The following is a 25048-nucleotide window of genomic DNA, read 5'->3' on the forward strand; positions in this document are numbered from 1 at the left end:
TATGTTGGATGGGCAAGACGGCTCAGAGTCAAATTGCGCTTATGATTCTCGTAGTGAGGTGTTTCGTTATGGCAGTCAGCCTGTTATATGGACGTCAGAAGTGCGTCGATACAGATCTCCTGAAGATTGGTGACCGACTAAGACAATCGAGCCTATAACATTTTCTATCTATCTTCTTGTCAAGGCGAGCTGTTTGCATTTTTATAGGAACACGAGATATAAGCTTGATGATTGCTAATAAAATAATCATCAAATATTAAAATTCGACACAAAGGACCCATGTTTCTTTTTGCGTTTAACTAACATCACTCTTCCGCGTGCCATCGTTACAATTCCGATCTACGCGATGGCAATAATGCAATTTTAGCCCACCCGCTTAAAATTTAACCGCATGCCCAAGTATCAGGCAATCGGTAGTTGAATGAAAAGCAGGTACTTCCTCTTAAAGCTCATCTGGACTACACTGATGGGTTTTGTTGATGATAATTGATGTATCAACGTGCTGATATCCCGAAACATTAATCCAATTATCATAACTAGCATACCTTAAAATATTCTATTACATACTTTGCTCCTAATTGAAAATGTGCGTTGAAGTAGATCAGTGGTTCTTAACCTTTTTTACTCCAGCGCCCCCTTTCAAAAATTATCGTGCTCCAGCGCCCCCCAACCTCATATTGTAAGTAATGTAATAAAGAGAATGACTAAGAGGGAGGGCCGTAACAGCACTTCGTCAACCCCCCTAAAAACGATTGCCTTGCGCCCCCATAGCGTGATAAACCAAACTTCTGAGGGTTTCGCCCCCAATAACCCCGTGTCGTGATTTCGATGGTCAGCAAAGTTTGTGTGGCCTGGTGGCCCTAGGTACCAAAATTTTCTATAATGCATGAATGAATAGGTGGTATACATATATAAGTCGCTATAAACTTTTTATACTCTCAGCCCACGTAATCAGATTTACCAGTAGCGCTGAGTGAGCTGTTGTATGGGAAAATAAAGGGCACGTAATTAATAATTAAACATATTCGGGCGTGCTCGTAGGTACAATTAATTCGTTACCAGGCCCGTAACAGCGCTTCGTCAGCCCCCCCCCAAAAAAACGTTGGTATTGCCCCCCCCCCCACCCATCGGGTGATAAACCAAACTTCCGGGGGACTTCGCCCCCAGACCCCCCTTCGGCTATCCACTATTTGCTGATACTAGACATCTACATTGGGTGTCCATTTACTGAGCCAGCTATTCTCGCCTATACGCGCGAAGCGCGAAAAATTTCAATAATCATTGATTGAATTGGTCAATATGATCGGGAATTGCATGTATATTGATAGCAATTTTTATCCTCTCTCTGCCCACGTAAACAGATTTACCGGTTGAGCTGAGTGATGTGTGGTTGAAGAGGTAGGAACCCTCAATAATAATTATAAATCTTCGGGCGTATATACCCGCTGGCAGGAACGAAACGGCACTGCGTCATGCCCACCGATAAAACTTGGGTCTTGGGCTCCCAAAGGGTTAAAAACCGACCGCCCCCCATCACGTTGTTCGCTTCTGCCACGAAATCAGCTGTACTGTGTAGCGAGCCAGTGCGAAGCGCGAAAACTTTCGATCATTCGTGATAAAATCGCTCAGTAAGATCGGGAATTGCATATATATTGCTATCAATTTCCTGTCCTCTCTGCTCACGTTACCAGATTTACCGGTAGAGCTGAGTGAGGTGCAATGTTCCCTCTAAGCCAGGGCTGGCCAACCTTTTCAGCTAACGGGCCACATTCGATTGACGAATTATCGTGCGGGCCACTAGCCGTGCGAACATTTTTTGAAGTTCATAGCCAATAATATTGTCATTTGACTATATTGCGGGCCTGTTGTACATCGCTGGGCTAATTTTGCGAGGACAGGGCTATTCGGCGCATGGACATAACAATGGCGAAAGACGCGACCAACATGCATCAATCATTTCGTGCCTAGGTTTCATAGTCGACGGTCTTACTGCGAGCGCAACCGCAATGTCGCAATGTTGAACGACACTTACTCTCGTAATCGCAAATATAGTTAGACTCAATCTGATACATTAGGTGTTCTTCCATTTTCACAAAAGGGCAATAATATTAAAAACAAGAAATCGAGTGACAACATGTTGCGCCAAGCTTGTAGAAAATTTTACCTATGATAAATCTACCGCAAATTATTCTGCTTTATTGTAGTGTACGAAGATATACCACTTCTTTGAGGTACAGAACTTCAATATACAATTGAATAGCATATTCATATTAAAATTAACCCGAATATTTTCGGCTGACACTCGTCAGGGGTAATCGTCAGCAACTAGTAGAGAATTCGAAAGAACAGCGTATATCAACAATCGTAACACAAAATATGACGTCACCAGCACGAATACGAGAGCGTTCAATGTACTATTTTTAGATGATACACGAACTCTTTTTGTTGACACAGCCTTGGCTGGTGTATTTTGATAAAAGTCGACTCCAAGGCGCACAAATGAAAGTGTGAGCGACCCTTTCCGAGTATGCGAAATCTGTCGTCTCGATAATTTTTCGCACAGGCGGGATTATCCAATAAGTTGCTGACGATTACCCCTGACGAGTGTCAGCCGAAAATATTCGGGTTCATTTTAATATGAATATGCTATTCAATTGAAGATATACCAATATGTGAATGGCTGATGGATCTGTCAATGTGTCGGAACTGATATTTTAGTCATCACATCTCAAGTGTTGCGGCCAGAATAATCAAATAATTGGTTGGTCTTGCAAGTTCACAATCTGTGCAATCCATTTTTGATGATATTAGAAATTTCGGAAATGACCTCGCGGGCCACTCAAAACCTTCCCGCGGGCCACGGGTTGGCCGGCCCTGCTCTAAGCTGCGCACGTGCGCAGAGCTGACACGGTCTCTGCGCACAGAAAATCTACGTTGCGCACAGCAAATCCGAAGTTATAACCTTTTTATAGTCGTTACGAACTGTTGTCCAAGGGTCTGCGCCGTGAGTTGTTGAGTGTGCGCAGACTCATCAAAACGTAGAGCGAACATTGTGAGGTGTCTTGGAAACTGTAGGGCCCGTAACTAATAATTAAACATATTCGGGTGGGCGAACGACTTTGTTGCATAATGTTTTTTCGCGACTTCCTGTCTCCTATATCTAAAATATAGAATCGCCCAACAGGGATATCGCCAAACAGGAATATCTAGTTTTAGACATCCCGTTCGCCCAATCGTACTAAACTAAAAGACGCACACGATTTCAAATTGGTATTTCTTCACTGGCATATAATTTTTCCTTGCCAGATGGAATTCGTCTTCTGGGGTTCAGATTGCCAAGAGAGGAACATTCGGTGCCAGTCATTTAGGCGCCGATGGACAATTAAGCCTATGTCTTTTGTACGCTATATATAACGAAGTTTTCGGTGTTAATTTGCTCTGAATACTCATTAAGGATATGTCCTACCACCACATCATCTACTTCGAAGCCATTTTTCTCCAGCGCCCCCATACCGCCCCCTGAGCCCAGCGCCCCCCATATCGCCCCCTGAGCGTTTCCGCCCCCTTCAAAATCGCCAGCGCCCCTTGGGGGGTGCTGAATGCAAGGTTAAGAACCCATGAAGTAGATCGTTCTATTCTATTGGGACACCGTAATAAATGAAGAAAAAACACTGCACTCATCCTGACTCGGGGGACTTGCTTCTTCTTCAGGACTGGTGATGTTGTAGACAGCGATCTGACCAATAGAGCAATTTTCATACTTTTGATTGCCATTTCCACCTTCAGCCGCAAGTCCTAAGACACAAGTGATTATTGTACTGCGTACCAGGTTCCATACATAGTCTCATAATATAACATGGATTCTATTATGTTTTGTATCTTCTCATGGAACGAGCAAAATGTGCTGTATTTAAATATCCACTATTTATATGGATAATACTATTTCGAATTTCAAGTTATAATTGCTCTTCAATACACCAGGCATTACTTACCTCTTGTTACCGGTGATAATGATGTAGTCATGACATCAGCGACACCAGAATTGTGATCTCGACCCCCTTCTGCCATGGTATTGATCAAGTGGTACTAATTATCTAGTGCAGTGCTTTACAACCATTTTGAGCTTCAATTGCCCTTCTCTTTGTAAAATAAATTTCATTCGAGCAAACTATAATCGAAAAACTATTTCAATAAAACCCTTGTCGGCCAAACAAGTTGTTGGATTTTGTACAATAAAGTTTACTAGCGCTTGGATGGCCAGGTCTTAAAATCTGTTCTGCACTCTTATCCAAAATACAGCGTATTTTTCGCGAGTGAAAATGCTTCCTGGCAGAAATCGTTTTTGAGAGCTAACACAAAGGTCCCGCGGAGGCTCCATGTGTGACGAGAGGGTGAAAAACAAACATGTTTGAGTTGAGGCCTTTGCCTTCTGTCTTGGAACATAAGGTGCAAAACGATCAACGAGAGTAGGCACATAGGAGATCGCTACCTTATGATACGTTGCTCCAACTTCTGTCTCGCGAGTATATGAGAAGACCACATAAACTCACGATACTATGTGTGTATTCTGCTATTTGGCCATCAATTCAACTTGTAAATTCATAACAGTTTAATAATGGTAAAGCAGCTTTTACACTACCACCAACATTTGAGTTTTTGTGGCATCTAGCGACACGAGCCTCGCCCATGAAAAGTAATTCATTTTTAATATTACAGTTGTATGCTACGATTTTACAGACAAGTATGACATACAGAACGCGACACAACAATTCTATCCAACACAGCTCTACAAAACATGCCTGACGCACGCGATTTCAAATTAGGGCAAATTGAATTCCTTTGCGTGTCGCAGTTGTACTACTGTCAGTAGTATAGTAGATCGGTCGTGACTTGGTGTTTTTTGCATGGGGTAGTATAGGGCCCGCTCGACCGGTGCCTCGAAACTCGTGTTGAACCGGTGACCCTTTTGACCCCCCTTCCGCTCGACCGGTGCCTGGGTTGGTATAGGCATCTCTCGACCGGTAACCCTTTTCGGTATAGGGATCGCTCAACCGGTGCCTCGAAACTCGTGTTGAACCGGTAACACTATTCGGTATATGGATCGCTCAACCGGTATCGTGGTGGTAATTCGTACTTTCGGGTATAGGCTGCGGGTGGAATGTCGTACTTTCAATAAAAAAGGTGTGAAAATAGTTAGCAAAATCTAGGAATCAGTCGCATGGTAATGTTTTGCTATTTAGTTTACCACAGAGCCGGCGTAGACGGTGATTCGAATACCAACAATAGCCGCGTTCACATACTAACACTCCGAAAAAGGTGTGAAATATTTCCTACGACCACTCACAAGATAGCACATCAGAATAGTCATCTCTCGTGGTTTGATGTTACAAAGATAGGAATCACGCTCAAGTAATATTTTGGTAATAAGTTTATCACATAACCGGCGTAGACGGTGATACCAACAATAGCCGCGTTCACATATACTATCACTACAAATAGGTGTGAAATATTGGTAAAATCCCGCGATCGCTGACAAGATAATACCTAAGACATAACCATCTTTCGCGGCTTCGTGTTACAGGCATATCGATCGCTCACGCGGTGAAATGTTCGTAAGCAGTTTGTCACAGAACTTGATTTCCCTCGTAAGATTTAATAAGTGACGAATAACAGATCACCAGTGTCGGTAACTTGAATAGCGACAAATTGTCACTTATTTCTACTCTAACCCTAATCCTTTGTGAAGTGTACGCTTATTCAAAAAGGTGCGAAATAATTCTAAAATCCTACGATCGCTCACAAGATAACACCTATAAGACATAACCATCTCTCGTGACTTGTGGTTACATATATCCCAATCGCTGCAATGTAATATGTTGGTAGTTTGGTGCAGAACTGGATTTCACGAGTCTGATATAAAAAGAATATTACCTATTAAGTAATACGCACCGAATAACAGAACCGTCGCAGACGCTGACTTGAATATCCAAGATTTGATACTTTCCGCGATCGCTATATGTTTCACGTTGACTTTGGTTGCGTGATGCGAATCATGAGAATATTCAATCAATGTGTCAATTTGTCAACTTGAAATGAAACTCACTACACAAACCAAGTTGATTCGTATTTGAATGTGTTAATCCGGTACAACGCTAAGCCTTTGAGAAATCCATTTACCGCGATCAGTTGATTCGAACGTAACCTGAATATTGCTGACTCCAACATTCAGTCGCATCGAATTATTCACACATTCCACACCGCTGTTTCACGCCTATAGAATCAATGCCAACTAACTAAACAAGAATCAAGAAATCGCAAGTATACACATACAATAATCGTATTTATTACTGAGAAATCAAACGCCTAACAAAAACACGCAACTTATCATTTGGCCAACTCTAGCATTACCAAAAAATCTAGGTATTGTTGATTGAAAATCCTTGAGTCCTTATTATCAAAAATGTTATAGTACCACATCGGAATCCATTCACAGGATGTACTAAAGGTAAATTCAGATAATTCAAAATGAAATATTAGGACTTTGAAATAGTCTGAATTGAAATACATTGACAAACATGACTACCAACTTTCACCCAGTCACATTTCGAGGTTATACGCACATTGATTTGAAACAAGTAATGAATCATTACTACTCTATTCGCGACCTGTCTTTACGTTTGTCAAAGAGGGTTTCAGAAATACCATCACTATGACATCTCAACATTTTAACATCATACCATACGCAAAAGAGTGAAATACAAAAACCTTGTAAAGTCAATCCGTTTGTAACTCCCCCAACCAAAGCAAAAAGTTTCGGAACGAAAAGTAGACAAGACTACGCAAGTAATCACTACAACCCACAAACATATCAAGTTCGGTTTTAGGCATATACCACCAACTCGTCTTTTTTGTTCAACTGTAAAAGTCGTTACTATTCTGTAAGACAAAGTATTTACTAACCAACGCATATACGACTTGGCATAAACATATTATATTTGAGTATACGAGATTTGAATGTCTGAACAATAACTGAGAAATAATTCATCACAAGCGAATCCGTATATTACAGCGTAAAAGATATTGGAATGTCAGCAACTCTTTACGGTCATAGTTACAACCACATAAACTAATTTACCCTACCAACACGTCATGATCATTCCTGAAATCAACACAAACGCGGTCACTGACTTGAGTTAACCACAAAACAGCATCAAGTTTTAAATCCGCTTGTAGCTGACGGATTATTCGAATGCATCGATGGAGAATATTATTGAACTCGTCGGTATTGTTACTTCAACGAATTACACCGACTGCGAAAGTTAATATCGAATGGTAAGACTTGATCACATATTTGTTGATCACAGACATGACAAAAAAACATTACCGAGATTTTATAAACTAGTCATATTACTCTTCACATCTATCAATATCAAAATGCGAGTCATCCAATTTTTCTACTAAAGTAACATTGCACTTTCGGATTCGGATTCGGTATAGTCATACAAATTGTATTAAATCCAACATCAAAACAAAAGGAATTTTTTTAGTTTATTGAAATCAAATCATTCGTCTTCGACTTGTGATTTCTAGATTACCCGCGACAATTCGTTTCGAGTGAGTTGTAACCAAATTAAAGATATCTTTGTGTCCACAGATATGGAAGATGAATATAGCTAACACAATCACGAATCGACGTTTCAGAGTATTTCACGGGTGTAATAAACTTGTTAGTGTCGCCTATCTAAAAGTACGCACGCGTTCGATTTCCACCGACTGTTGCGATGTTTAGGATTCACTTACAATAACCACGGGTGAGGATTTAACATCAATGTCGTTACTGTCGGAATTTGCGACAGAGAATTGAAACATATGCACTTTACAGAGTGTGAAAATATCACTTTGAGTATCGAGTACCGTTCAAAGCTAGCGATCAATTCTTAATCATTTCAGTAACTCCCCATTGCGCGTGCTAAATGTAAAATATCGCGAGGTTATACACTCTAAGACTTTGATTATTGTAAAAGTAAATTGTGATATGTTTGTTAGATGCATCCAATTCAACTAGAAGTGTCTAGTACCCAACACTCGTAATATCAAAAAAGTACTTGCTACACTGGTTATTTGCTAAACGTGTTTTGCATTGTTGTTCATTTCTAGTATTGATTGAAGTTGTTTTTGAACCCTCAAATAATAATTCCCGACATGAAACTAACCCGCCGAAAGTCGTTACCATCACAAAGAAACAATTTGCACGATGTTTACTAAATGTGTCCTATAGTTAGGTGTACTGGAATTATTTGTAAAACACACACACACACACGATCAGAGAAATTGGAAATTTTTCCGTTGTCATTCGCTAAAGTAAATGTCATCACGATACTCTGTCACTAAAAGACGTTACTTGGACGTGCTTGAATTCTAGACATAGTTCTGATTTACCCAACACAAGACCCAAGGACAACCCTAGTTTCAACCGAACACAGATATCCAAAATATCACACACTTCGCTATTCCTAAAGCACAAACACACGATACAAAATAATACTTGTTGTGTTGTTGTTGCGGCATCATCACTCAACAATATCACCCTCAATACAAATGATGTTTATGTGTAACATGCTATTGATTTGAACCACACCCACCTGACGGAAGAGGATTTACTCAATCTTTACAAAATGGATATTGACCAACATCACATCACCGGATTGTATCTGTTTCGCTGGATACGAGATATGTTAGTTTAACAGTAAACAAATTTCACCCTCTTGGATTATGAACTCAATGTGTTAGCAGTCATTCAATATTTTGTTTGTGTCAACTAGTTACTTGGTATGTTACTCCACAACTCTTACAAAAGTACGAAGGATATTAACATCGCACTAAGTAATTAACTTAACTCGATATTCTCGCATTACGAAACTAAAGAATGGTCGGTTAGACTCTACAAACTGTTTCGATATCACAAGACCTTTATTGTCTGAATGGGTGTTCATGTGTCTTAAGAACCGAATAGTTCAACACAACACTAGTACCAACAGAAACATCAGAGTTGTTTACACAAAAGTTTGTATGTGTACAGTATGCGAATACCATGTGTAAGTCCAGCACAATTGCGGTATCCATCCGAGTTTAGTTAACACAAATTTATTACAACGGAGCCACGTAAACTTTCGTGAAAGAAAAGCATACTCACTTCCAGAGGGTTATGTCAACGCCATAGCAGTACTCCAACAACGAAGTACATATGTTTTCTAGTCACAGTCCTTACATATTTTACATAGATCAATCTACTTCGCTAACGAAAAGTGCTGAGTCACCACATGATTACCCTCACAACAAAACAGCTAGAAGATATTATCATACAAAAATATTCCTAACCCTTTGCGCACCAGTGACAAATCATACAACAAACATTTTTTGTGAGGTGGATTGTTGTTCAGTGTCAAGTCTACCTGTTGAAACGTACATTAAAACAACACAGTCACAATACAATTAAAACCACGAATCTATTTTCATTTCGTCACATACAGAAAAATAAATTTTAATTTCCCAAAACATACTTGTAGTCAAGAAATATTTTTATTAATCAAAATCATCGACTTCTGTTTACGGTGTTAGTGTGTGCATGTCATACACGTGGGGACCGTATTAAAATGGACACGACACGACTGAATGTAAGGAGATAGAAGTCTATCGCATAGATTTACAAGTGGTCTTCGCTACGGTTTCAAAAAACGAATCATCTCTTTTGCGTCGATCTAGACCAGTGTTTCCCAACCTTTTCCCACCCACGAACCATTTCGAGGTTTCATGCAGTGCTCGCGTACCACCTACATAAGTTACGCGCGCTGAAGGAGGCCAAAAATGTTTCCATCGTTTATGACGTCATAATGACGTATTTGACGTATGCGAGGCGTAATAGCAAATACTATTAAACCAGGAATTCTCAGCCAGGGAGCCAGGGATAATGGGATGCATGAAATTGTTTTTTCACCACCAGTCACAAGAAGAACAACAAAATAATAATGAAATAACAGCAAACAACAAACGTCAATTGTTTTAATGCGATGGCTGCATTTGCTTATTTTCCACTAGCTCAGCGGTTCTCGAACTTTTTTAGACACGCACCCGCGTATGATAGTGAAAAACTTCGCGCCCCTCTTATCGTCATATCACAAAATGCAACCAAAATGCTAGCAATCCCAACGAATAATTTTATGGCACGGAAGGTTATGGCAGTTGACAATAGAATTCTTCAATATGCAATTAGGACTATACACAGAGCAAAAACAATGAAATGGAGGTGAATCGCGCGAAGCGCGAAATAAATTTGCAGTTGGCCGCAGCTTCGAGCCCCCCCCCCTTCGGATGCTTTCACGCCCCCCAGTTTGAAAACCACTGCACTAGCTGGTCAATACGTGGCATATGTTTGCTCACAGCGCATCGAAAGTCATGCATGGGCGCAACAAGTCGGTTTCGTTTCTTCGACTTGATAGTCATCAGAGATGAAAATCCTTGCTCGCACTCCCACGTAGAAGGGGCAGCTGGGGAATAGCGTGAGAGACTAGAGTCGATTACTAGGAGACCACGCTAAGCCTGAAGTTTATTGGAGAACAATCTTTGTGTTCAACCCCACCTTAACTAATAACTCCCTTCGGTCGAAAAAAAAACAGAATCTACTCGCGTACCACCTGGACCACCTTCGCGTACCACTAGTGGTACGCGTACCACAGGTTGGGAACCACTGATCTAGACCGAGCAAGTTAGTTAATGGCCATGATTGTGTTTGTCATATGCGAATGATAGGGTTACTGTCAAATCTACATACAACATCCTTCTGGTACTCAAAATAACAATTTCAGTCTATCCCTTCGTAGTCATAAACCGCCAACTCGGGTTTTTTTGTTCATCGACAGCGGCGTTTAACAAGACCAACGACACTGAACCCACGACGTTTACCTATGTAAAATTACCACTTTCAATTGCCAGTCCATCGTTTACCTGACTAAACATATTATTTTCCTTTGGAGATCTGACGTTTACCCAGAGTAAGAAACCATTTTCACTTGTAAATATATTTTTTCCTTGGCTAACAAACCTTTTTTCACTTGGAAATATATTTTTTCCTTGGCTAACAAACCTTTTTTCACTTGGAAATATATTTTTTCTCTGGTTAACAAACCTTTTTTCACTTGGAAATATATATTTTTTCTCTGTTTAACAAACCTTTTTCACTTGGAAATATATTTTTTCTCTGCATCGATTTGTCGGCGTCGTACAATTATTGTGGCCAGGCCCCATATTTACCTGTGGATATATCACTCTAATGATAGGCGTTGCATACTGTACCGTTTGCTGTATCGAGAGCACCAATGGTAGTTGAGTGAATAACCAAGATGGACAAATATATCCGTTTGTTTGTCTGAATTTTACATTGGATCTCAAAGCCTTCTGTCGTCTATGCCCCCAATTGATTTTATTGATCTCACGATGCAATAACGAAGTCCTGGAGGGTATGATGATGTTGTCTATGGGTCATACCGATGTGTGCATAAACACCCAACATTGATACACTGATACATTGTATGTAATGTCATAAACCACATATACGTGAATACTTGGTAGGGTTGAACTATCGTAAAATATATTCGATATGTATTGTCATTTTTCACGAAAAAAAATCAAGGGTTGTGAATCTACATGTTTAATTACATTTGGTCATTGGTTCTGTTTTATCGCTTTGCATTGAATATCCCGATCCGGTTATGGACCGACCTGTATTGGGTTTGTAATTCCATACTGAATGGGGCGATATGTATTGACCAACCCGATTACCGCTACATATCGCTGTATGTATAATCTGTATAGGGTGAGCAAGGAAATTAATCGCAAGTAACCCGGAATCGTTAGCACGATGGGTAGTATGCGTTCCTACATTTTCCGAAGATTGTTATCCGTGTATCAACCAGTTAACAAAGGTGGGGGATTACAACTTTAGACGGATTGGTTCTGGAAAATCTAAAGCACGAACCCGGACATCGCAGTCATATCGAAATAGCGCATTGTTATTGTGTTTGTGTGTGTGTGTGTGTGTGTGGCTAACCGTCGATTTTGATGGGATGCGACAGAGCAAGTGAGTATGCGATTACACAAATGTATCGGAGTCGTTGTTGGTGTATATTTTGTCACACCGAGCGAGATAGTGTAATGGTTATGCGTCCGGCTTCTCGAGCGGTAGGTCGTGGGTTCGATCCCCGGCCGGGTCATACCAAAGACTCGAAAAATGGTATCCGCAGCTATCCTGCTAGGCGCTCAGCAATCACGGATAGCATGGAGGAGAAAAAAAACGGGGGCGCAGACTAGATGACCTCATGGGGCCGTATCGCAACTCCGTCGCCAAAGCATCTCGATGGTGCAGGCGAGAAAGAATATCATATCTCTCTCTCCGTTGTAACAATATACAAAAATATCAAATTGACCGGTGTGGTTGTCAGTTTTCAAAACGAAAATGGTATTGTTACCCAGGGAAAAATGTATTTCCAAGTGAAAACGGTTTGTTGCTCAGTGAGAATGGTTTGTTGCTCAGGGAAAAAATATATTTCCAAGTGAAAAAGGTGTTACCCAGAGAAAAAATATATTTCCAAAGGAAAAGGGGTTTGTTACCCAGGGAAAAAATATATTTCCAAGTGAAAAAGGTTTGTAACCAGGGAAAACATATATTTCCAAGTGAAATGGGTTTCTTACTCTGGGTAAACGTCAGATCTCCAAAGGAAGATAATATGTTTAGTCAGGTAAACGACGGACTGGCAAGTGAAAGTGGTAATTTTACATAGGTAAACGTCGTGGGTTCAGTGTCGTTGGTCTTGTTAAACGTTATCGCTTGACGTTGGTATACTATTACGAGTGTGAAAAGGATTTACACGTCCTGTGCAGAGTATCGCGACAGTGAACATATTTTGGTGTGACGAAACAAGATCGTTGTTTACATGTTAATGCATTTCGATTACCGAGTAGCTGTACAACAGAGAGGAGTCTACAGTTAGTTCGTGCTGTATGTCCCGACGAAAACCACAAGAGCACATGTAAATCTATTAGCACAATTCGATGATGTTGATATAGTGTTACTTGAATTAATTATTACCTATTTACACAACATAAAAATAAAAATTCATGTCGTAGTAAGTAAGTTTCTTGAACTCGTGCTTGATGAAAACGAATGGTGAAAAGTATACTTTTGTGTTTGAGTGAAAAAGAATTATTTAGAGTAGTGGCAGTTTGTGACCAACGAATGCAAATTGATCGTATGATATTACAATACACGCTTTCGTCAACATAACGACTTGGTGTAGAAATACTTTCACGTCTTTTGAATAACTGGATTCTCGAGACTTGTTACTTGTACGATGTACCGTTGGTGTGCAAACTATAACGAACATTTTGTATGATAGTATGTTTTACTAGTGAGGACAATCATACGATGACTCAACACTTTTCGTTAGCAAAGTAGATTGATTTGTGTGTAAGATGTAAGCACCGTAACTAGAAAACATATGCACTCTGTTGTTGGAGTAGCTGATTTATTGCTATGACATGGACATATCCCGAAGTCTTGGTTTGTTGTCTTACGAAAGATGACGCGACCTCGGTGTCGTAAATTGTGTTAACTAAACTCGTATGGATACCACAATTGCGCTGGACTTACACATGGTATTCGTATACTGTACACATACAAACTTTTGTGTAAACAACTCTGGTGTTTCTGTTAATACTAGTTCTGTGTTGAACTACTTGATTATTACGATACATGAACATTGAACAACCATTCAGACAATAAAGTTCTTGAGGTATCGAAACAGAAAGCACCACCAATCATTGTACAAATGTACAGGTTTGTAGCATGAGCGAATATTTTCGTGTTACATGAATATATTTCATAGGTCTTCGGTAAGAAATGGGTTATGTGGGATAATAATTAGTATCGTAAAACTTGTTGTGTTTGATTGCATACTTTTTTAATATTGTTTGTTGTTGGAAGACGGGCGAGTTTACATTTAAATATAGTAAGCAGAGCGACTCAAGTAATAAATTTTACTCGTTTGAAAATCGACAACGGCAAAAATACCGATGAATGGAGTAACAGTAATAATATGTGTGGTATATTATTTTTCGTGATATGTAACCAATCTTCTAAGCAGAACTTGTCAATAATTTATCATGTCATAGTCGGTTGTTACGAATTCGACACAAATGTACTTCGCTTATCACGATGATGGAAATTAAGATCAATGCAGTATTTCGGAGATGGATGTGTATCGTTTGGTATGTTCCCCAATCACTAAATGTCGGTTAGTTAAACGATACATTTACAAGTTTACCGAAATCTTGATTTACAAATAACAGCTTGATGATGTAAAGCTCAACCACGCAAATGTGTTCATTGTAAAGTATTTGACACAAACAAAATATCGAATGGAGACTTCGGTTTCATTACCAAGCTAGTGAAAATTGTTTTTGTTGTAATGTGAATGATTGATGATTAATTGATTGTGCTAGACAGCAACCTTTAGTGTTGCCCCTTTTCGTTACTGTGCACGTGCTATTATGTAGTCTGGCTTTTTCCTTGTATTCTGCTGCTGTGTGAGGAACTCGCGTTCCTGCCTTGACAATAAACCAGCTCACACTTGGTAGTTGTGGCGTGTCTGCTGTTAGTATTCAACAGGTTATGGGACCAGCACGCCCCCGCTGCGGCAAGTAACGAGTTTGGGGATTCCGAAGAAGAGATATTGAGAATATTGGATCGTACGGAGAGCTTACAGTTTCTACAATTTGCGTTGGAGCCTAATGACTACTATGGCGTCCGGTGAAGTACAGAAATTCACGGCGGACAAACTGAATAGTGATAACTGGCTAACGTGGAAATACCAGATAACTTGTTTGCTGAAGGCGAAGGAATTATTCCAATATGTTGATGGATCGGAAGTGTTGCCAGGAGGCGCTAATCAGCAGCAGACAAGGGAACATCAGAAGAAGTTAGATAAGGCGTTAGCCATCATTACTTTGGCTGTCTCTACGTCGCAACTGTATTTGATAACATCCTGCAATACGCCTGCGGATGCTTGGAATGCCTTGAAGGAACACTTTGAGGGTGACTCCGCCGGTAATAGACTTTTGCTAATGAAGTCGTATTTTCGATGTGAAATGAAACAGTCTGACTCAGTCGAGAGTCATTTGAAATATATGAAGAAATTGACTGATCAAATGGCTGCTCTTGGCTCGCCAGTAGAAGAAACACTGCAAGTTGTAACGTTGCTGGGAAGTTTACCTAAGCCTTACGCAACCTTGGTCACTGCCCTGGAAACTCATAGCGAACCAGGTCTCAAGTTGAAATTTGTTCAAAGAGCAATTTTGAATGAAGAAGATAAGCTGTATGGCAAGCAAAAAAGGAGTAAACAAAATCGCTATGAACTGGAAGAATCAGCAATGGTGTCGATAAAGAAATTGCGATGCTATAACTGCGACAAATTTGGTCACCTGTATCACGAATGTCCAGAGTCTGATGACAGTGATGAAGAATACACATTTTCTGTTGGTGGTCAAGAAGTTTGTGATGATGCTGATCCAAGCTGGAATGTAGACAGTGGTGCATCAAAGCACATGTCGAAGGTGAAAGAATCAATCTCGGACTACAAAGAATTTGAGGTTCCTCGACCCATTCACTTAGCCGATGGTAGCACCGTTTCAGCCTTTGGAATTGGAAAAGTAAACCTTGAAATGTTTCTTGAAAATGAAGAAAATGTAACTGTGACACTGCAAAAGGTTTTATACGTTCCGAAGCTGGCAAGCAACCTTTTTTCTGTGCGAGCAGCAAGTAAATTTGGTGGCAAAGTTGCATTTATTGGAGATGAATGCAGAATCTACAATAAGCATGGAAAGCTTTGTGGAACTGGCTCCGTGTTAGGAAGACTGTACAGATTGTGTTGCCGTCATGTTATATCTGAGACAGAAAATATTGCCAATGGACATGTTGAACCAGTGGGAGATATTAAATCTGAAAACCACCCTACTGGAAATGAATATATGAACCAGTATGATGATGTGCCTGATGAATCAACTGATGGGAGGACTGGTACTGAACAAACTGCATTTGCAGCTGCTGGATTATGTGAAGCTATAATCGTCGATGAGGCTATGAAATCACCTCATTCAAGTGAGTGCGAAAAAGCTGCTGACAGAGAATACGCTTTTCTGATGAAGAATGAAACAGGGAGTGTTGTGAAGCAACCACAAGGAACTGCACCAGCTGAATGCCCCTCGGTATTCGAAATAAAATGCGGCATAGATGATAATGATACATTTTCACCAGTTGTCAGATTTGTCTCGAGTCGAGCTGTGCTAGCTGTAGCACCTGAAAACGATATGTTACATCAGATGGATGTTGATACTGCATTCATGAATTGTCTGCTTGAAGAAGACATCTATATGAATCGAACACCTGGTTATATTGCATTTGGTTCTGAACATTTGGTGTGTAATCAGCATAGGTCTTTGTATGTATTGAAACAGCCGCAAAGCTGTTGGAACATTGTGCTTAATCAGTACTTTGAGTCGATCGGGTTCAAACACTGTTATTCTGACTCATGCGTTACGTGCACTGATAAGAATCTGTTCATTGTTGATGATGTCATTTTGGCTTCACCGTCTTATGATCAACTAACTGAAGTGAAGTATAACTTCGGCCCTGAATCTTGCATGGCGGGTATCGGTGAATCGCATTACTGCCTTGATGTTTGCATTAAGCAAGACCACACTGAGAAGTGTATCCATTTGCATCAAAAACGATACATTTGCAATTTGATTGATAAATATGGTTAGTCTGATACCAAAATGTGTTTCCACTATCTGTGACACTTTCTGGAACTAGAAAGGGATAATGGCTCTCGAAATGCTTTAGCATTGAAATATCAATCAAGTGGGAGTGTTGTAATGTGAATGATTGATGATTAATTGATTGTGCTAGACAGCAACCTTTAGTGTTGCCCCTTTTCGTTACTGTGCACGTGCTATTATGTAGTCTGGCTTATTCCTTGTATTCTGCTGCTGTGTGAGGAACTCGCGTTCCTGCCTTGACAATAAACCAGCTCACACTTGGTAGTTGTGGCGTGTCTGCTGTTAGTATTCAACAGTTTTCTGTTGGCCAGGTAGGACACATTTGACAAACATCGTACACATTTTATCTTCGTGATGGTAACGACTTTTAGCGGCTTGGTTTCATGTCGGGAATTATTATTTGAGGGTTCAAGAATGATTTCAATCAATACTAGAAATGAACAACAATGCAAAACACGTTTAGCAAATAACAGTGTAGCAAGTACTTTTTTGATATTACGAGTGTTGGGTACTAGACACTTCTAGTTGAATTGGATGCATCTAACAAACATATCACAATTTACTTTTACAATAATCAAAGTCTTAGCGTGTATAACCTCGCGATATTTTACATTTAGCACGCGCAATGGGGAGTTACTGAAATGATTAAGAATTGATCGCTAGCTTCGAGCGGTACTCGATACTCAAAGTGATATTTTCATACTCTGTAAAGTACATATGTTTCAATTCTCTGTCACAAATTCCGACAATAAATCGTTGGATTCAATAGTAACGATATTGTGATATACTGATTCTACACTTAGTCGTTTCAATTACCCGTTGGGAATCGGGATAATAAAGCATTTTGTATCGGATGTTCAATGTATGGATACTGGAATTATTACATCTTTAGCGCTGTTTATCGCAAACGATAGATTTTAATAATTGTACTGATTGTTGAATGTAATAATACCGATATTGTCGTTTCATCTTTAGTCTTGGTTACTGGAAATATTTTCTGATATCCGCGATACGCAGAGTGATTTTTACCAAGTTGGAGTAATTTTCCTATCAAGAACATTTCAGACACACATAGTTTTACAGCTTAATATGTTAATAACATTGGTACTGAAAAGTTTGTTGCTGTCATAACATTTACCACAGCGCCGGGTCTAATTAACGCAAATAATTTAGTAATAAAGTAATGATCAACTATTACAAAATCTCATATGTCAAATCAATGTGTCAATCCTTATGTTTACATCATGATAATTTTTGATATAACACCTGTGTTCGATTGTAAGAAATGAATTCTCAACATGTTGGGCAGACTTTCAAATCTCGCATACTCAAACATATTATGTTAATCTCAAACCGCACACCGAGTAGTAATTACTTTTGTCTTACAAAAATATACCGAGTAATAAATACTTTGTCTTGCAGAATAGTAACGACTTTTACAGTTGAACAAAAAAGACGAGTTGGTGGTATATGCCTAAAACCGAACTTGATATGTATTTTAGGTAGTCGTGATTGTATGGACTCGTGTATGCTTGGCTGTTTTTCATACTGATACTGTTTGAGTTGGTCGGGTAACGGATTTACTTGACAATGTTTTTGTGGTTGACTCTTTGAATATCGTAAGATGGTAAGATGTCGAAACGTACACTCAATTACAACAAAACATAACCCGCATTCAAATAAGCCGTTAGCTAAAAGTGGATTTAAAACTTGATGCTGTTTTGTGGTTAACTCAAGTCAGTGACCGCGTTTGTGTTGATTTCAGGAATGATCATGACGAGTTGGTCGGGTAAATTAGTGGTAGTAACTATGACCTTACAGAGTTGCTGACATTCCAATATCTTTTACGCTGTAATATACGGATTTAATTGTGATAAATTATTTCTCAGTTATTGTTCAGACATTCAAATCTCGTATACTCAAAAGATAATATGTCCAAGTCAAATCGTATATGCGCCGATTAGTAAATACTTTGTCTTCAGAATAGTAACGACTTTTACAGTTGAATAAAAAGACGATTTGGTGGTATATGACTACAACCGAACTTGCTATGGATTTTGGATTGTGGTGATTACTCGCGTAGTCTTGTCTACTTTTCATAAGGATACTGTTGAGTTTGTTGGGTAACGGATTGACTTGACAAGGCTTTTTTGTATTTTACTCTTTTGTTTATGGGAAGATGTTAAAATGTTGAGATGTAATTCTATTTCCGTTCACTCGATTGCAACAAAAAATAACCAGATAGCTTGTTCAAGGTTTCGACAAATAGATTGAAATATTCCGATTTAACTCATCGCATCGCAACTTGATCACGGTATGTACAAGTGGTTGTCAAGTTAGAAATGTTTACAACAGGTGCTATTTCATTGATTGATTCTATACATTAAAATATAGCGACACCATAGTGATAGTATTTACTGAAACTGATAAACGGAAAACTCAGTCGTGAATAGAGTTGTAAGTTTCAAGGATTGTTTCATAGTATGATCTTGAAAAATGACTGGATCGAAGTTGGTAGTCATGTTTGTCAATATATTTCGATTCAGACTATGTCAAAGTCCAAATATTTCATTTTGAATTATCTGGATTTACCTTTAGTACACCCCACGAATGGATTCCGACCCATGCTATAACTAGATCGCTATGTCTGATGCATTATCCTGTCAGCGACGTAGGGTTTTACAATTATTTCACACCTTTTCGAATAAGCGTCAACTTCGCAAAGGATTAGGGCGGGATCAGAAATAAGTGAGAATTTGTCGGTATTCGAATCATCGTCTGTGACGGTTCTGTTATTCGTTACTTATTAAATTTTACCAGTGAAATCCAGTACCTGGGACATACCGATTATCAAAATATTACATTGTGGCGATTGGAATGTATGTAACAACAAGTTGCGAGGGATGGCTATGTCTTAGGTGTTATCTCGTGAGTGATCGCGGGATTTGCAACCTATTTCACGCCTTTTTGAAGTGTTAGTTTGTGAACGCGGCTATTGTTGGTATCGCCGTCTACGCAGGCTCTGTGGTAAACTAATTACCAAAATATTACATTGTCAACGATCGGCATGTATGTAACAGCGAGTCGCGAGCGATGGTTATGTCTTAGGTATTATCTTGTGAGCGATCGCGAGATTTTACCAATATTTCACACCTATTTGGAGTGTTAATATGTGAACGCGGCTATTGTTGGTATTGGAATCACCGTCTACGCCGGCTCCGTGGTAAACTAATTTCCAAGCGACTGATTCCTAGATTTAGCAAACTATTTCACACCCTTTTTGGTGAAAGTACGACATACCGCTAGCATTCTATCAACGAAAGTACGAATCATCGCCGCGCTCATAAGAATAACGATATATCGAAGTCGCATTCACCGCAAACGTTGGGATTAACTCGAATCGGTCATATTTAATAATCTGTAATATACACATTAACTAAGAATCAATCATGTGACTATTTACTATTCCTGATACCTATTCAACACAGCGCGAGAGTTGACTATACCCGAAAGGGCGATTCACGGCCGCACCCATAAGAACACATGGCGAGTCACCAGAGACCGCATAAGAATAGTACGAATCACGACCACGAGTTTCAATACGAGTCACCGCCGCCGCCTATACCCGAAAGTCAGAGGTGGTCAGTAACGAAGTACTTCTACTTTTTCGAAGTACTCAAGTAGTTTTCCTCTACTTCTGGTACTTACTCAAGTAGGTCTGATTTTCGCTACTTCTACTTCTACTTCTTAATATTTTGTGATCTACTTACTTACTTCTCGCTATTTTCAGTTTGTCAAGTAGAAGTAGTTCAATCTTCCAATCAGGAAGATAGCCTGAGGAATTTCGGAACTGTTTTCACGGAGTATTAACATTTAATTTTCATAAAAGTTTAGTAAAGCACAGAATTTTCGTCGCGCTTCGCGCGCAGTGGATACGGAGTGACCAGTATGATTTCACGACAGTATCGATGAATATAATTTAGGTGGCGGTTTGGCGTGGTTCCGTTCACACCACATTATCGCCCTTCACCCATATGAAATAATTCATCACAGTATATATGGCTCATCATAACGTTTGAAACTGATGTTTCGCAATCTAGCATTTTCTTGTCATATCGTAATCTAGCATATATATGTCCATGGCGTGTCCTAATCTGGAAGAGTGGACTTTGACTTTTTTTTAGTTTTAGAGCTGTTTTAGCATACCACCTTTGAAACTTTCTGGACTAAAAACATGAAATACATATTATGCTTTTAGAAGTAGTATTTATATTTCACTTTCAATTCCCAGTATCATATACTTTGAGTTATAATTAATATCAGTTCTTTTGTCCGAATAACATACATGTTGAAGTATAAAAGCAAGTGCAGTAATGCCTTTAATTTCTGAAAATAAAGCTACACAAAATGGCATTTTTACGGTCCACCAGATTTTTTATTAACGTTTACTAATCGCGCAAAGTGTTTGCACCATATCCTATACAACTTCTCCATATTGCTCTTCGACTAAACTACGGGCCGTATATGGGGATGGCGCCATACCATGATATTTTTCATGACGCGTTGTTCGAGAAAACAGAGGATTAGTATCGCATTTCCTTATCAGTACTATCATTTTCACCCCAAGATGTGAACGAATGCTTATTATCGAAGGTTGGATACCTGCTGGTATGCATCAATATGAATCAAGCTCGTCACCTATCACATAGCTCAATTTGCACCTTTTTATACTCCATCCAATCAGGATTGTTTTCACAACTACTTACTTACTTGAGTACTTTTAAAGTCAGTCAATTCTACTTCTACTTCAAGTAGTTTCAGGTTGCTCATGAAAGAAGTACTTCTACTTGTACTTGAGTCGATTTTTCTTCGCTACTTCTACTTCTACTTGAGTAGCTTTCTTGAATACTTTGACCACCTCTGCCGAAAGTACGAATCACGGCCCCGAGTTTTCAATACGAGTCACCGCCGCAGCCTATACCCGAAAGTACGAATCACGGCCGCACCCATAAGACGCAATAACCGCATGCGACCGCACCCATAAGAACACATGGCGATGTGTCAGAGATCCCATAAGAATACATGACAGACACATCATCGTCGTTAGCATGTCGCCGCACGTATACCAAAAAACATTAGCATGCCACCACGAGTTTTCACGTTAGCATGCCGCCGCCGCCTATACCCGAAAACGTTAGCATGCGACCGATCCCTATCTCTGTAACGCTATCATGCGACCGAGAGGGGGGGGGGTCAAAAGGGTGGGGTCATCACCCCCGGTTTTCAGGCGAGTCACCACCCCGCCCATAAGAGCCCCATGTTAAAAACACCAAGTCACGACCGATCATATATACTACTACTGTCTACGCCAGTGGTTCTAGACCTTTTTGTCTTCGCGGACCAGTTTTGGGCCGTCACTGACCTCCGACATTTTAGATCAAATTTAACTCAATATTCGCACAATCATCATCTATGTCATGTGCGAATGACAACTGTAGGGCTAGTGATAAACAGCATCAAAATGACTTTTCTTCAAAATGACATCCTATTCATGTAAAAATTGGGTTGGCTTTTGTTATTTCAAAGCGAATTCAGCAACTGCATTTCTTGAAATAGGAGTTCGTGCCTTGAAAATTCGCACATTCGATTTGATATGAAAATGCTGAAAATCCATTTAGACCAGTGGTTCTCAAATTTTTTAGACACGCCCCCCTTTACGATAGTGAAAAAATTAGCGCCCCCTTATTGTCATAACACAAAATGGAACCAAAATGCCAGCAAACCCAATGGATAGTTTAATTGCATGGGTGGTTATGCTTGTTGATGAGAGAATTCTTCAATATAAAATTCGGGCTAAACACATAGCAACGACAACCGACTGCAGGTATATCGCGCAAACCGCGAAACTATTTTTCTGTTGACCACATCTTTGTTCCCTCCTTCCGATTCTTTCACGCCCCCTAAAGAGGGTGCGCCCCGCAGTTTGAGAACCACAGATTTAGACAAAGAAGGGTGGTGACGAATGTAATAATAGTGGGTAACGCTTCCGACGACACAATTGGGCATGATCGCACCAATTATTGCACCAAACAATTTTTTTATTGAGCATTTAACGTCAAGACTGTTCATTTCTATCCAGCAGCCGATCTTGGAGTTATTATGGAAAAGTGGTTATGAATATCACAGGATTTTTGTAAACATATGCATGTGACAGTGATTGACCTAACTCATGCAACTATTTATTTTTTATACAATTCCCAACAAAACAGCAAAATATATGTATCAGTAGGATATTGGCAATTAGCAGCTAAAATGAGTCTGCCCAGCAGGATATTTCATCTTAGACGGCCATTCTGTTGATGTGAGTTTTACTGCTAATGAAAAAAACTGCCTCGTGATTTTCCTAATTTAAAAAAAATACAAATTTGGTTAAAAACGATCTTGAATAATTCAGAGGCTTCGCGAATTCCCTGGAAATGCTTCGAGGACCTCCAGGGGTCCACAGACCCCAGGTTGAGAACCGCTGGTATACGCAGATTGCAGGAACGGGACTATTCCGCGCAGACAACGGAGCATATCCATATCGAAAGGTTTGGTCATCCAGCATCGGTCATTTTAGACCAAGGTTTTGTCGCCGCTTATGTATTGGCATGAACTCGCTCGTTGCGCGCCCCTACACTAGTTGATCGCAACGTTCTTCGACCATGTTTTTCAGAAAAACCAGTCGGACAAATCTTATCATGAATTGTCGTGATAAAGCCATATTTTCTGCGTGTCTCGCTTATCGGCTACAGCACCCAACACAGTGAGGTTGGATATGTAAAAACTATCACAGGATTTGCAATACATTTTTAAAAGTAGGTCTGGCACCGTATCGAGAATAAATTATACCCTTTACGGTCTTTAGACAATCCGACCACTTGGCGTGGTTTCCGCCCCTCTTCCTCACAGGGACTCACATCAGCGTCTCCAGGATCAGTTGTGCTGTCGCACTGCTCGTTTAGTATAGTCAATCTCCGCGTTGAGACTAGGGCATATTATCTAGATCCCCGTTAAGCCTCGGCGTGGGTGAAGACGAGAAACGTCGCGAGCGAATACGGTGAGTGAGACCAATCCACCTGTGCCTCACTTGGTCATTGTTTCTCCGTAGTGTCATTGGATCGTATCAATGCCTTATTTCACATTCTTTGACGATTTTCAGGGGCTCTGGTGTTCCGACTTCATTACTGTTTAGATTTTTGGAATAAGTGAGACAATAGTAATTTACTATTACCAGTTATTACAAATTCTGAGCTGTTCATGATGTATTGCGCTATCACAAGAGAGCCCTGGCCAACTTGCCCCTCACATCTTCTTGGGCGCTATGTTATTGAACTATTATTATCTGAATTCCATTACTTTGTGCGTAAAAATGCTTCAGAATTAGTCATTGATGAACATGGTTAGAAAATGCACATTTCATTCACAGGTTTTCACAGTTTTCTTTTACTCGTCCTGACATGGGGAGGCGGTGCTAGACCGCGTGTCACGGAGTTCAACTAACTTGTAACGGCAATGTTAGAGGTTTTTCTAGGCTCATCCTGGCCATATCATCCAAGAAAGCGATGAATTATAAAAAGCCTAGAAGGGGGTCGTGCTATAAGTCGGCAGTGCTGCAATAAAAATGAAGATAATCGACTTTAAATGACCATAGTAGTCGACAATCACCACGAATATGACAATCAAATAAACGAACGAACCTGCACATTCATCTTCGGATGTTGACGCTTGAAAATCCGATACCAGCTTGCGAAGCGCAACTGATGGGTTCCAATTTCTATTATTTCGACGCGACTTCCAAAATTGGAGCATCTGAAACTTTTGTTCGCGTATGTCGTCCCTATAGTTATACGTTATATCGTCAATTTCCCTGTCCGGGATATTCAATTTCCGGCGTGCAAACTCGAGCCATTCTGTATTCTTGATTTTCGCTATTTCCTCGTAGCACACATCGGCAAAATTATCGGCGCTCCCTCCCGATGACATTGCAGCGCAATATCCCTCTGTCCAAAGGTTTAGTAATAAGGATAAAAAGAACCAAAATATTCAGCTTTAATGCGCTGAGAGGCCTATGTAACAAAATAGATTGTTCTCAGCTGGGAAACACATATCATATTTTGTC

The 25048-nt window shown here is 39.9% G+C and overlaps 1 protein-coding gene across 4 annotated transcripts in view; it reads right to left on the reverse strand.

Annotated features, from left to right (window-relative positions):
* Positions 1–25048, reverse strand: part of LOC145458854 (protein NLRC5-like) — a 134171-nt gene extending 109123 nt beyond the window's left edge. Inside the window, exons 1-2 of one of the 4 annotated variants that reach the window (XR_013921208.1) lie at positions 3993–4359; positions 3680–3795 (exon numbers count right to left, since the gene is read on the reverse strand). Coding sequence is in view for 3 of the 4 variants with exons in the window: in XM_080337355.1 (XP_080193481.1) it covers positions 24627–24912 (286 nt within the window). In the remaining variant the exon portion in view is untranslated. Of the gene's footprint in view, positions 1–3679; positions 3796–3992; positions 4360–24626 lie in introns of those variants that run through there. The other 3 variants (XM_080337355.1, XM_080337356.1, XM_080337357.1) reach the window with 3 other exon arrangements.

This window comes from Botryllus schlosseri, chromosome 16, assembly GCF_051294905.1.
Source record: "Botryllus schlosseri isolate E-star chromosome 16, Bs_hap1, whole genome shotgun sequence".
Lineage (NCBI taxonomy): Eukaryota > Metazoa > Chordata > Ascidiacea > Stolidobranchia > Styelidae > Botryllus > Botryllus schlosseri.